The sequence below is a fragment of the Oratosquilla oratoria genome, chromosome 5 (genome assembly GCF_046742065.1).
Source record: "Oratosquilla oratoria isolate Oo_2021 chromosome 5, ASM4674206v1, whole genome shotgun sequence".
NCBI lineage: Eukaryota > Metazoa > Arthropoda > Malacostraca > Stomatopoda > Squillidae > Oratosquilla > Oratosquilla oratoria.
This window is the reverse complement of record NC_134781.1, coordinates 9,321,377-9,337,011: the sequence shown is the minus strand read 5'-3', so window position 1 is coordinate 9,337,011 and position 15,635 is coordinate 9,321,377. Positions and strand designations below refer to the sequence as shown.

The 15,635-nt window shown below is 38.0% G+C and overlaps 1 protein-coding gene across 1 annotated transcript in view; it reads right to left on the bottom strand.

The window, feature by feature from the left end:
- Positions 1–1,257: 1,257 nt before the first annotated feature.
- Positions 1,258–15,635, bottom strand: part of LOC143025364 (uncharacterized) — a 15,140-nt gene continuing 762 nt past the window's right edge. Inside the window, exons 2-4 of the mRNA XM_076184907.1 lie at positions 5,076–5,210; positions 2,717–2,942; positions 1,258–2,540 (exon numbers count right to left, since the gene is read on the bottom strand). Coding sequence (XP_076041022.1) covers positions 1,278–2,540; positions 2,717–2,942; positions 5,076–5,200 — 1,614 coding nt within the window. The 5' untranslated portion in view covers positions 5,201–5,210 and the 3' untranslated portion in view covers positions 1,258–1,277. The remainder of the gene's footprint in view (positions 2,541–2,716; positions 2,943–5,075; positions 5,211–15,635) is intronic.

Sequence of the window (15,635 nt, the reverse complement as noted above, 5' to 3'; positions counted from 1 at the left end):
TCTATCACGGACAAAATTATGTGTGGCTCTGGTTTGTAGGGGTGCCCCATATAGACCCTAAAGTATCAGGTGCATGCTACTGAGGAGCTATTAACCCCACAATAACATACAGCCAATACCCCATACAGGGAAATGGGGTTATTCATTGTTTGGTTAAATTTAGCTTCCTGCAGGAAGTAATTTTGGAGTACTTATTTTATGACCCAAGTGTACATGTGTTTCTGTATTGGCGTGTTGTGAGGTCCAGGTGGTAGGTTATTGTATATGTTGAGTTTGTTGCTACCTACTTTTTTCTTTTCAGTTTGTTGTGTTGGTCATGCAATGGAATGGATGAGATTGAAGATCTTGTACAGAACCATGTCTATCATTTAATGTGCTGATCAAGAGCACCCGAGCTGTTCCATGGAGAGGATTATAATTTTTGTCTGTAGATGTCCAATTGGGATGACTTTACTTCTTCTTATTAGTCTTAATGTTATTTGTAAAGGTTGCAAAAGGGGAATTGAACAACAAGGGTGATGCCCATTGAGGAAGGGAGAAGGCAAAAGATGGGAGTGAGTAGAGAATAGGTGTATGGATGATTCCGAGATGCATGCAAGGGAGTGGGTGGGGATAGGATGGGTTGGGGAGTGGTTGTGTGAATGATATTTTGATGCAGCCCAAAAGGATTTTCTTTGTCTCCTCTTTTTCTGCATGAGGGGATGGAGAGGGGGATTGCCAATTAAATGAAGCAGCCTTGCTGTGGATATATTAGGTCTTGTTGCATTGCTTCTGAACCAGGGTGGTGGGCAACATGCAGGGATGACCCATCATACAGGAGGAACCAAGATGAGAGGGAGGGGTGGTGAATGGGAGGTGGAATGGGTGGGGATGAAATGGGTGGGAGTGGAATCATGCCTGTTGACTTTGGCCACTTTCCTTGTAAGGGGGAAGAAACCTTTGGTATTATGTATGTATGTAAAGTTTTCAGGATATCTAGGTTTGTTATATATACATATACATACATATATATATATATATATATGGAACTATGCCAAGAGGCAAAGGCAAGTGTGGTTGAGTTTCCAATAATAATTAATAATAATAATGAAGAAGAAGTGATTACTACTGACCTGTATGTATATTTTGATTTTGTGTTAGGTCCTTGATGTAGGGGCTAAAGGACATTTGTACACAAATTTTGAAGTCTTGTCGAACAGAGGATGAGGAGAAGGAAGAGGAGGAGGAGGAGAAAATAAGTAGGGTGACTGAAAAAAATTAACTGTATATAACATTTATTAACATCTCATCTGTACATACTCTTTATCTATCACAAATTTCCCTGATTTAATCTTTTGCCCAAATAAAGCATAAAGTTCACTCTGTGACACTAATGAATCCCCACTACCCCCAGAGGCACTATGGTACTCTGCCAAGACTTTTTTTCGTAGCTTAGTAATTTTAAGTCTTTTTCCAGGTGCAGATGACAATGCCTGCCTTATGACAACTTTCCACTTGAAAGGAGAAACTGAGCTCTCACTATTATTAACTTCCTCCTCCACAATTTTACTATCATTAATGCCATTACAGACATGTTCCTCACTATTCACTGGTTCTTCAACAGCACCATTCATATCTTCACACACTTTCTTTTTCTTCTTCTTTGGCAATTGCTCATCAGTATCATCTCTATCCTTCTCTTCATGTTTTCTCTTCTTCTTTGATCTTCCATTTAAAACTGGAGTCTCCTCACTTGCCACATTTTCTCTTTCAACTCTTCTTCTTTCTTCCTTTCGTGCTAGTTTCTCTTTCCTTCTTTCCTCCTTCTTTTGCTCCTTGGTCAATTCTTGGTTCACCTCCAAATCTGCTGTTTCAGGAACATCATCATTAACAAGACCTTCAGGTTTTTGCTTTCTTTTATCCTTTTTCTTTTTCTTTACTTCAGTCTCAGTTTTAGGTTCATCTGAATTACCCATCTCTTTGGCCTCAGGCTCTTCATCATTCTGTTGCTTTTTCTTCTTCTTTTTATTCTTCTTCATTTCAGTTTTTACATCACCCTTCTCAACAACTTCCTCAGACTCAACCTCTTCCACTTTCCTCTTCTTTTTATTTTCTAATCTTACTGATTCATCTTCAGGTTCACCTTGATCAGCCACTTCAGGTTTGTCACCATTTTGTTTGTCCTCCTCCTTCTTCTTCTTCTTTTCCTTTTTGATCTTCTTTACATCAGTTTCAACTTCACCGGGCTCTACAGTTTCCTGACTCTTAGCCTCCTCTTCAGCTTTCCTTTCTAACTTCTTCAATTTCTTTTCCTCCTTTCTCTTCCTTTTTTCTTCTTTGCTTAGTTTCTCTTTTGGTGCCTCATGCTCCTCAGTAACACCATCTTCCTTCTTCTCAGCAACTTCGTTGCTCTCTTTTGTATCACCTACAGTCCCATTTTGGGTAGCAGCATCTCCATTACAGTTTTTGTTGGAATTTTCCTTGGTAGCAGACTCAAACACTTTCCATGCCCGTGCTACAAGATCTGGATTTCGAATCTTAGCACTATTTTTTAGGAAATTCTGAAAATAAATACACAAACAAATAGATAAATAAATATTCTATGTTAACATTCTCTCTTGAGAAATATTAAGTATCATACTCCCATATCAAATTAAAGGAGAATATATGGATAGAATAAAAATAAAAGTGACCATCACTAATAAAATGCTCAACATATAGGAAAATTAATACTTACTTCAAACTTGGACTTCTTTCTTGGTATGTTGTCAAATCCTATAATTTGGTTCAAAAGTGTTTTCAACTGAGGATCCATGTTTTTTGTTGTTGCTACAACAGCCTGAACTTTAGCGGTCCAAGCTTCTTGCTTCTTCTCGCCCTTGAACTCCTTGGCAACAAAGTTGGAACCACCATATTTCTGATCTTCAGTGATACATTTTAGATGAGTTTCATAGGTATTTCCCCTGAAAAAAAAATTGTTTTTTAGTATATTGAACTCCCACAGAATCATAACTGTTGCTTTGATTTCCAGTGAATGGATACCCACAGTGGTTGACAACAGTTTCTAGATACTGGACTGTCTATGTTGTACTAATTTGAGGCTGTTTCTATGTCACTGGCATATACAGCTGGAAGAGAACAGTTATCAGGTCTCCTTGTGTGAAGTAGAGGAAATATCATCAAAGTTGAAAGAGATCCTGGGCACAATATGCAGAATAACTGTTAGCATCACCAAAAAGTGAGGATATTGATTAGGTTTGAAGACAGGTGGGAGAGATGATATATTCTACATTCAACTTGCAAATACCTATTGCTGCACATCCCCAACATACATAATGAACAACATGTCTCAAATAGACGAGAGGGAGAGTTGCCATGTAATGTAGCTGTGGGAATAAATGAGCTTTGGCTGTTGGGCCCTGCTATGGTGCCAGTTTGTAAGCACCCTAACAAAAGACTTTGGACTGCATTACATAAACATTCTGGTGATTATACATTACAGTAAAATGTCAATTCAATGCATGACAGTCCTCCAAACTGATTTAAATAAATTTAGCACTAAACTGAAACACTTAAGTACTTTTTCAATGAAAAGATGCATATGGCTGATGTCTGTGAAAAGGAATCTCTATTCAAGCCATTGACAGTGAATCATCCATCCTAGAATGATCAAAAATAAAAGTGTTAACATGCAGAATGGACCATTTATGAAATGACAGCTAAAATTATGCAGCATGAAACTGTGTGCTTACAAGTGAAGCTATGTCTGAATGTCTGTTTGGTGGGTGATAAGCTGGAAGCCTAGACACTCAATGCAGAGCAATACTGTGCATAAAATCCCCACGAGAAGAAAACGGAGAAGAAAATATTTTTTTAAAAATAGGAATGATTTCCTTTTAATCCATATATGGCCCAAAATGTAGCTGTTTTATAACAATAACTTTGTGATGGTCTGTATATAGTTTCCCATTTATAATATTAGTACCCAGTATATTGTTAATCTTTAATTTTGTCATTGTGTATTGAATATATAATTGAATTATTATTTTGTATTCATCTACAAGTATGTTTGGGATAACCAAATGTTCGGCCCACATGCTCTAATGAGTTTTGCCACCAAATCAGGGCATAGCGTCATTTTTCATACCTTCAAGGTGTAAACACTCTGTATTTCATATAAATTTATCGAATTGTGACTTAATACATTATTTTACCATTGTAAGGTACTTTTCAGTCACCCTACTAATAACTTGAAATTTATTTACATCAAATAAATGTTCTATTATAAATGGTGAGTAGTATTAAACAGTACTTTTTTAATTTTCATGTATAAAGAAGTAATGTACACTTTTGCTCAGTATACATAAGTCATATAAAATACAATATAGTTCAATACCCTTTTTAACTTTACAGCACAATGTATTTTCTTCAGTGCTTGGTCTGACTGAAAATGGCACATGATACCAATATCAAGGCATGATTTGTGTATGCGGTCTATCTATATACCAAGCGCCTCTTCCCTTTTATAAGGTAAGCCAGCCAAGGTATGCATCCACTTCCATCCACCACCCAATTGTTTCCCTCTCATCTAAGCTCCTTGTGGATGAAGGGTCATCCCTGGCTCCTGCTCACTGTCTGGGTCAGAAGCAATCCAGCAAGACACCGTATATGGTAAAATACATATTATCCTTATGCAAAGTAGACCACTTGGAAAAAGAAAATAATGAAGCAGAGCGCTTTCATATATTACATCTTTAATGCAAAAAAAAATATACGAAAGCACTCTACTTCGTTAGTTTCTTTTTCTAAGTGGTCTACTTTGCATAAGTGAATACACGTACCCGTGTTCTTATTAGCATATTATCCTTAAAAAAGTAAAATTACTACTTTCTCACTCTCTTCCCTTTCAGTAAACAAAATTACACAAGTGACTTAAAGTTATGAGATGGAAGGTCTGTGGGTACATTCTGTAGTGTCATCAATAATAACAACGACTTATGTTTCCAGTATTTGCAGGAGGGGGTTACCAAAACCCTGTGAATAACTAAGGTCAACTGTACTACTTTGCCCAATAAGTAATTTTTCACCATACTTACCAAAAGTCTTTACTGCAATCCATACATGAAACATACTTGCAACTTTTGCATTGAAACTTGTAATGCTTTTCCACCTGATTTTTCTTCAGTGAAGATCCACATGACCCGCACGTGAAGAAAACCATCTTTCACTACCTGCAAAACCAAAAGAGAAGAGTCAGCTAATTTGGAAGGTTAAAACTTAATGTATGCACTTATGAGATTCAATGGTTGGTTCTCTCACGGGTTAGAGGAAACAAAACTCATAAAAACAAAATATAGTACTTGGGTCAAAGGCAATGCAGTAAAGCATAGCACTTCCACAGTAAAGCTCAACAGCCAGAGTTGGCTTACCTCCATCACTTCATTATATGGTGCCCCTGCCCCCTTCCCCTTTTTTTCATGGAGAAGATGAGAAGAATATCTTGGAACACCTCCCATGCATATGGCTCAAAGGTTTCTGGTAACAACTTAAGGATTTAGTTTCAAACAACTTGAAGAAAATTTGTAATGCTGTCTTACATGGATCCAGGACAGAGTAAAATAATGCTTAGGGGCTTCAGTGTACTGCATGCATTTTGGGCTGATGCAGCACACAACCTGATGATCTCAACATTGGCTAGTGCAATATGTGTTTCCAGTATGTTTCCTCTTCTTGGGTTCATTGCTTGTGGTATTTGTTTTACATTGAAATTAATTGGTTTGCCATGTAACATTTGATTTTCAAGTGTGTATCTTGTGTTTTTGCTTTGATATGTTGTCAGGTACTGGGAAAAAGTTCAAGGTTATTTGTAATTACTACAGTAACTGTGTACAATAGCCGCCATAAGTATTGATGCCACACCCTTCCCAAAAAAGCAACAAGGAAAAAGTTGTATTCATGTCAGAAAAATGGTACAACAAAATTTATCATTGAACATTTACTCCTTTAGTACTTGATGACATTTCCCTTCTGTTTGATGATTTCCTTCAGTCTCCTAGGGACACTATCAGCAAGATTGTTAAACTTTTCCACTGAGAACTCTGCACAGATTACGTGCAGTGCTGCCTCCAACTTTGGGAGTGACAAGGTGTCATACCTCTCCAGACCTTTTTTCATCAAACTCCAGATTCTTAATAGGGTTGAGGTTTGGAGAGTTGCCAGGCTAATCTTCAAAGTACTTTACTTCACACTTTTTTCAACCACTGACTAGGGGCACTGTCCTGCTTAAAAAATCAGCCTCGCACTAATCAAATGAGTCAGGAAGGTTGTCACACAACTCTAGGTAATTGTTCAGATTCATTTTCTCACTTTTAGGCAGCATTGCAAGGTGCGCCACACCATAGTATGTAAAACAACCCCCATACCATTAGCGAGTCAGGGTGCTTCACAGTAGGGGTGATGTACTGTGACTGAAGAGGATCACTGCCAGGCCGGTGGTAAACGTTGGTTGCTGGTCACAATGAAGGTACTTTCAGCACTCCAAAGTACCTTCATCCACAAGTCAATGCTCCATTCACCATATCTCTTTGCAAAATTCACTTGTTTATGCTTCTGTACTTTAGTAAGGAGGAGCTTCCTTCTCCCCTTAAAATGCTGCATGCTGATGTCTTCATGCAAGCGATGTTGCACTGTGCAAAGAGACACACCACCTAATAACCTTGGGATTTCCTGCTGAATTTATTTAGCAAATTTATAAGGAGACTTGTCTATCTCACGCTTAATAACATTTCAAGTGCATGGTGTGAGTTTGCCGAGTCTGCCACAGTGCTGACGAGGGGTAGGTAGTGACACCCCACCCCACCATCCTTGAAACATAACAACCAATGTTGCACTGAATGCACTGATACTCCTGTATTTTCAAAGATTTCCTTCACAGAATGCCCTCCCTTAAACAGGGGCACTATAGCAGCAATCTTGTCATGTTCGATTTCACATCTACTAACCATACCTGGCAACACAGACACCAAACCACTGAGAATTTACATAAAATTGAAGGCAAAGCGAGGAGCTCCAGAAACGTAATCCTCCCCCTGTTGAATCTCAAATAGCACTGATCCTGGAAACACTGCATGCCCTGGTGGCAGCCAACCTTGGTCTCGCTGCCAGGCATACAAAAAAATATCTGGCTCACTTGGGATATTGAGGGCAATGGACTTCCAATCTGTGGCATAAGTATTGACGTCAGCATTATTGCGTCCATACTTATGGTGGTTATGGTATGTCAGTCATTTTTTTTCATGGAGATGTGCCACAATTTTATGATATCCTGCCTCAAGGAACTTCCTTACCCAATTTCTATGGTTCCAATCTTTGTGTTTAACCTCTTCCATATGATGATGCCTACGTAGGCGTCATAAGGCATGAGTGGGTATATGAGGATACCAATGTCAGTGTCTTGATTATATCTATTTTGTAGTTGTAGCTGAGTGATTCTGTTTTGTGTTTATTATTACTCAGTGAAAGAGAATGAGTAATACAGCAATGACTTTATATTTTATATCGCAAGTATTGTGATACATCAATCATCGTACCTCAGGCAAACGATGCTGCGCGCAAGAATTTGACTCGTATTGAAGAAGTTCAGATCTGCTCTGCAAGAAGGATGAAAACATCCTTCTTTAGTGTGCTTTATTATAGTTTGGGATACAGATTACCACAGAAGCTTAAATGAGATTTTTGATATTTTGTGACACAGAAGATAATCTTTTCATATCCTACTATTACTGGTAAATTAAGATTAGAGGTCATCAGATTAGACTACACCAATTTATTAGACTTCTATTAGTTTATCTATCACAACAAACAAAAACAAAAATGGTGTCTCAAAGCTCACCAGCTTCTGAGTTGCCATTACTATATTGCCGCAAGGCTTCTTGTTATTGATTTTCACCAAGAAAAACAGGTAAACCTCCAGAAGTGCACACCTTACCAAAAATTAAATATTAAATTTGTAAATTGCAATACATGAATGTAATATACATTTTCAATGTTGCTAAAAGCAATACACTAGCAACAACTCAGATGTTGGCAAGCTTAATTATGCCATGTTTGTTGTCAAAGACAAACTAATGGAAGTCTAATGAATTGGTATTTTTTTAAGAGGGGCACCTATGCAATATAGCAATAGAAAATTAAATATATACACATATGTATACCAACAGCTTTTTCCCCCTTAGATGGGAGGCAGCCAAAAACAAAGTCATAAAATCCACTCCCACCTATTTCATTCCCACATACTCCACTCCCATTCACCCCCCTCCCTCCCTCCTGGATGATGGATCATTTCTGCATCTTGCCCACAGCCCTGGGTCATAAGCAATGTAGCAAGACTCAGCACATCCACAGTAAGGCCACTTCATTTACTATGTGATCCTCAAAGAGAAGACAAGGAGGAATCCTTCCAGGCTCTATCAAAATATTCTTCACACATACTCCCTCACCCCCTTCCCCACCTACTCCCTTCCATGCATCACAGCATCATCCATACACAACCATTCTCCACTCACCCCAATCTTCTGTCTTCTCCCTTCCTCAACAGACATTCCCCTCTTTCCCAGTGTCCCTTTTCTCCCATCCATCCATCTCATCCTTGGTTGCCCCCTCATGTTCACTCCTTCCACATCTCTTTTATCAATCTTTCTTCAATCATTCTTTCCATGTGCCCAAACCATCCAAATACTCTTTCATCAACCCTATCTCCCAACTCCCTTTCAAATCCCACTCTCATCCTCACCTCCTTGTTTCTCACACTATCCAGCCTAGTAACCCCTATCATACTTCTCAGGCATTTCATCTCACAAACACATTCAAACTCTTCCTCTCTTATGTTCCATGTTTCTGCCCCATACAGTGTTGTTGGCACAATCTTTCCTTCGTACAATCTCCTCTTAGCATCCATTCCCAAATATCCATTTCTCATTACACTTTTTAACCCCCCTCCAAGGCATTTACTTACTTATCTCAAACTACATTCTACCTCCACTCCTCCCTTTCCTGCCACATTTGCACCCAAGTACCTAAAGCTATCCACTTCCTTCAATCTCTCTCCCTTAATACTCACTTCCAACTTGCTGCCATATTCTTCCCTTGTACATCTCATCACCTTACTTTTACCCACATTAATCTTCAACTTTCTTCTTTTGCACACCTTCCCAAACTCCATCACTAATTTCCTTAATCCCTCCACTGATCCAGCTACAAGAGCAATGCCATCAGCAAACAACAACTGGCTTATCTCCCATTTTTCTCAATTCTCTTTATACATCTCCAATCCCTGGCCTATTACCTTTCACACCATCCAATACATGTATTCATATATTGAAGAGCTAAGGTAACATAACATATCCCTGGCCAAGTCTCACTCTCCTCATTTCTAATTCTAACACAGGCTTTACTACTATCATAAAAACTCTTGACTGCTCTTAACAGCTTTCCATGCCATATATCTGCAATATCTCCCACAGTACTTTCCTGTCTACCCTTACTTCTTACAAACATACTGCCTCTCTTCCTACTCTTATCTGTACCACATCCACACACATTAAAAGACCCAAACTTTAGGGTTCTGGTTGGAAAATGCCTTCCAGACACTCTTCTGCCTTTGCTTTTTTTTAGGAATGTCCACTTTGGGCCTACAGAGAGTAGAATGCCTAGTCCTATCCCCATCCCGTTTCTGTCACCTTTGATGACTCAAGTGGGAACACTCTGTGGCAGTATTCTTTCTCCCCTACCACAGGGTTCAGCAAAAAAGGAAATGAATATTCAGAGAAGTGGTACAGGACAGTATTAAGAGTGGGGGGACAGCATAATGGAGGGACAGTTGCAGTATAATAAAGTATCATCATTTCTCTATGAATAGAGATTTCCTCTATAACAAAATTATATTTGGCTCTTGTGCGTAGGGGCTCCCCATATAGACCCTAAAGTATCAGCTGCATGCTACTGAGTAGCTTTTAACCCCAGAATAGCATGCAGCCAATACCCCAGATGGGGTAAATTATAATACATCAATGTAATATAGACTTTTCTTTTCAGAAATTAATAATAATAAAAAATAAATCAAAATTGCTACAAGCATATACACTACTAAACTAAGCTGTGACAATAGGTTCATGATGCCATCAGTCACCATGGCTCTGTTTGGTAGTGTACTTGCTTTAGCAAGGTCTTCTCTTATTGATTTCCACCAAGAAAAATTCATATTACATAATGAATATTTAATTTTCTATTACTATATCATGCAAGTGTGCACTTCTACTAATTTACCAATTGTGCTAATCAAACCTAACCCAACCTACCCTCCTATGTGGTAGGCATTTAGCATCCCTAGTGATCATCAGACTAGACTAGACCAATTTATTAGAGTTTCATTAGTTCATCTTCCACAACAAATAAAAACAAACATGGTACAGGTACTCCTCGTTTAACGACCTACTCAGTTAACGACAACTCGGAGTAACGACGGGCTTTATGACGTCGTTTAACGTAAATCTCCCGAAGTTACGACGTCGTGTACGATAATGAAGTTGGCTGAGGCAAATTTGTATGATGTTATAAATGAACTTGTACGGTGGATATTAGCTGTGAGGTAAAGTGTTCTGAAGCTTAGGTCTACATTACCATCCTGCAAGCTGCAAAAACTACCTGGGGTACAGTGTATACCAGTAGTGGTAAATTTTTAGTTTCGACCATGGGCGCAATATAACAATAGAAAATTAATTATTAATTTTGTAAATTATAATGTATCAACGTAATATGCAATTTTGTGAGCGGAAATGAAAAAAAAATGCTAAAACAGATTTCGTAAGTAACGAAGTCATGTCGGACGAATGGTACACCATGTTTGTTATGATAGATGCCGATGTCGAAGAAATGAAAGGATGATAAATTAATTCATCTAACCTAAACTAACCTGTGTTTAATAAATCATTACCTACAAATTAAATGTCATCCGGCTCGTCCTTGTTGTCGTCGTCGTGAGAGACGTTGGCAGACGACAAGATGGCGTCCCGAGCCTATGCTACTGACTTCGTTCATTAGCATATTTTCTTGTAGCAAGGTATTTTTCACTTTCATTTCCGCCCACAAAATTGCATATTACGCTGATACATTTTAATTTACAAAATTAATAATTAATTTTCTATTGCTATATTGCGCCCATGGTCGAAACTAAAAAAATACCCCGGTATTCAATATGGAATGTCAGCATACGCAGATTTGGTAATATACGGTAATTTTAGGAACCTAACCACCGTAAATAAAGCTTTAATGTACTGTATAAAAGAGGGAAAATACACGAAAATAAAGATATGTATTGCTGGACATTGTACATACAGTACATGTATGTATATGTATACACTTTCGCTTAACGACCAATTCGGTTAACGACGGCGCGCTGGTCCCAATTGTCGTCGTTAAACGAGGAGTACCTGTATCTCAAAGCTTGCCAACATCCAAGTTGTCACTAGTATATCACTTTAAGCAAGTTTTTTTTAATACTGTTTTCTGACAAGAGAAACAGATATTACATTAATGTATCATAAGCTTACAGGCTTTTTTGTGTTATCCTTGGCAATTGTAACTGTTACTTCGAACTATGTGTTCTTGTCATTATCTGCACTTCATGTACAATATATTGATTCTTTGCCAAATAAACTTACTTAATGCACACAGGAAACAACTTGGATTTTTGCCAGGACGATCAACAGTTTTGCAGCTTATCAAGGTAACTGACCAATGGACACAGGTGTTGGATGAAGGAGGATGCTGTTGATATAATCTATTGTGATTTTATGAAAGCATTCGACAAGGTGCTACACAGATGGTTTAGTGAAGACCAACTGATATGAAATTGGTGAGACCTGCTGGAAATGGATAGAGGCTTTTCTGAGTAATAGGAGGCAATGTGTGATTGTGAATAGCCAAAAGTCAGGTTGGAAAGAAGTGAGAAGTGGAGTTCCACAGGGCTCAATATTAGGACCACTACTGTTTCTCCTATATATGATTTACCACAGGAACTAAATAGTGGGAGTGAGGTGTATCTACATGCAGATGAGACCAAGGTGTATAGGCACCATTTCAATATGACTCGTATGTTTGCGTGCAAACACTGGATTGCCACTTGTACAATTTGATGATTCATCACATCTCACATGCACGATGCCCAATATACATGGATTCTATGATGCATCACAATATGTGCATACCTCTCTCTTTGTATCGCTAACTCAAAAATGATGATAATCTTTATTATTATAATCAATATTATTATCATCACATCATTACTGTTATGAAAGGGCAAGGCAATTGAAAGGGGAAAATGTGTGGACATTATATTTATAGCAGTTCTATCTACTTTGTTCTTTCATGTAGTAATAATCAACTTTTACTGGGAAACATTTTTTAGTTTATGGCAAGTTTGTATAAATAAATCATAAGGTCTACAGTGCATGTGTGTGTATGGTGAATGTGTGTATTTCCCTGGTTTACCTAGTTGTATTATACAGGAAGGGAGCTATGCTTGTAGTGACCTGTCTTTGTATCTCTCAGCATCTAGTTTGTTCTTAAATTCTTGTACAGTATGTGTATTCACACATGCTATTTTCCCTGCCAGATTGCCTCTCTTATCATTCTTTCTCTCTCCCTCTATGAGTCAACCCACTGCTGTAGCAATATGAGGCAGGAATTGAATTCATCTGGGTGTAAGTGCGAAACACACACACACTCCATTGTACTGACCCTGCAATATAAATTGAAATGAAGGTGTGATTACCCACCAACAGCAACCATGCTAATTAGCAGTGTTGACCCACCTTAATGACCTGTCAATCCCTGTAAGTCTAAATCCCCAAGGGAATTAGATTTGTAGTCAAATTACTCAGCTCCAACAACACAATGGAACAAATTCACACCAACAAACGACCTGACCTGACCCACACTGAGGTCCTGGACACCTGATCATCGACACAGCGAGCAGTACAAGGGAAAGATTACTATCAACTACAATGACCAGCACACCACTTATGACTAGCTCTTAAGATTGTAAGAAATTGTATGTTGTCAGTGTACCTATGTATCATTAATGAACAGTTTATTACTATCATTATCATTATTATTATCACACACACAAGAGGACAAGGAAAGAAACTCAAAAAGTAGTTATAGAAGAGACTTGGAAAAACAACAACTTTCCCCACAGAATGGTGGATGTATGGAACATACTAGGCAAAACAATAGCGTGTGTAAAAACAATACAAGAATTTAAGAGCAAATTAGATATGGAGAGATACAGAGACAGGACATCATGAGTGTAGCTCCCCTTCCCATAAGATACAACTAGGTAAATACCTGGTCAAAGATGTGGAAGCCATTGAAAATGTGCAAAGCAGAGCAAGTAAATGAGTTCCTATATTGAAAGCCTTAAACTATGAAGAAAGAATAAGGAAACTGGAACTACCAACATTTGCATTTAGAAGAGCATCGGGGTACATGATAGAAACATACAAGATCCTGAATGGCATATATGATGATGTTTGTTGGGGCATTTTTGTGCTCCAAGAAGACCAGCGAACACAAGAGCACAGCAAGAACCTTTTTTAGAAAAGGTTGAGGTTAAACAAGAGTTAGAACTCCTTCTATAATCTCATAAATTATATTACATCACCATAATATACATTTTTCTTGGCAGAAATCAGTAATAGAAAAAGTTGCCAAAAACATAGCTGATGCAACAGCTTGAGATGCCATCCTTGTTTTGGTAGATGCGGAGGTTGAAGAAATTAAAGTATGACAAATTCATCTATTCTAACCTAACCTGCATTTACTATTGACCTGTAATTCTAGAGGTCATCATAGTTGTCACTGTCATCTTCAACCTCTGAATCTATCAAAACAAAGATGACATCTCAAGGAGTCACTGCGACTTACTTTGTTTGTGTATTGCTTTTAGCAATGTTGTCGGTAAAATTTTAGTTGTGCACACCAATGTGCTATAGCAGTGGTTCTTAACCTGTGGGGAATTCCCCACTGGTGGGGAATGGCGGAGTTGCCAAGTGGAGAATGACCGGTGGGACAGAGGAACCAGTCTTTTTTTTTTTTAATTGATGTGTTTTTGTTTCTTTTTGTTTGTTTCTGGTGTCTTCTTGTTGTCACATTTCGTGCAAACAAAAATTAATGGCCATAAAATAGCACAAAAATGCAAAGCATTTATTTACGTACTAAACACTGCATGGGTTAAAATCGAATTTGTCAAAGACCAATGCTGTGGTGGGAAATGGAGAGTTGGCTCACTAAAAAGTGAGGAATTGGAGAAAAAAGGTTAAGAACCCCTGTGCTATAGCAATGGAAAATTAATTATTTTTGTAAATTATAATACATCAATGTAATATGCAATTTTTTTTTGTGAAAATCAATAACAAAAACAGTTGCTAAAACCGATTTACTAACAAATAAAGTTGCAGCGATTGAATGATACACAATGTTTGTCTTGATATATGCAGAGGTTGAAGAAATGAAAGGATAATAAATTAGTCTATTCTAACCTAACTTATATTTAGTAATTCAGTACCTCAAATTCTAAAGATCCGGGTCAACGTTGTCACAGATACTGATGGCCTGATTACTATTGTACCTCAGGCAATTGACAGACGATGGCAGAACCTTGTGTTCTCTCAAAGTATGAGGAAGCCCTATTCTCTTTGAAGTTTGTAACAGTGCTTATTAACGTCACCTGGAATTGGAGAACACCCAATCCACAATGTGAATGCCATCATCTAACTGACAGTGACTGGACTGGACCATGTCCTAGCGGCTTCAATCATTAGACTAGTAGATTTGCTTGTGGCAAGGTTTTTTATTTATATTTGCCAAGAAAATTGCATACTACATTCATATAACTAACAAAATTAATAATTTTCTAATGTAGGTGTGCAAAACTAAAATAATACCTTTGGACAATTTATAGTTTCACCCAACCATAGAATTTGATATGTGGCTTATGTGTTTCTGGTGAGAAATGTTGTGATATGAATGATGGTGTACATCATTTCCGTCACAAATGCGTACTTTTGAAGTAATTAAGTAATGAAGTTATGCACTTATGCCTACATCTCCCGAACGATCTGGGGGGACGTGTGGGAAATCGGGGTTTTTGGGTGGGGGAGACGCTAATAAATGGAGTAATGTGCATTGCAAAACAGGTATAAAATAAACAAAAACACTTAAGAAATATTATAAATAAATAAAAATCACATTTTAGGTCTGGAGTCCAGCGGTAGCCATCTTTGTGTTTACCAACGATTCGAAAAATGTCTCGCTAAAATTGTTACACTTAGCAAAGTCCACTCCAGCCGTGCAAGACTTCCTAACAATTTATGGACTCAGCCAACCATACAACTTGATATCTGGCTCATGTGTTCCTAGTGCTAAATGTTGTGATATGAACGATGGTGTACTTCATTTCCTGCGGAATTGCGTAGTTTTATAGATATTAATTGTTAAAGTAATGCACTTTGGCCTACCTCTCCTCCCGAACGATCTGGGGGGGAAATGTGGGAAACCGGGGTTTTTGGGTGGGGGGAATGTACACATGGAGTAATGAC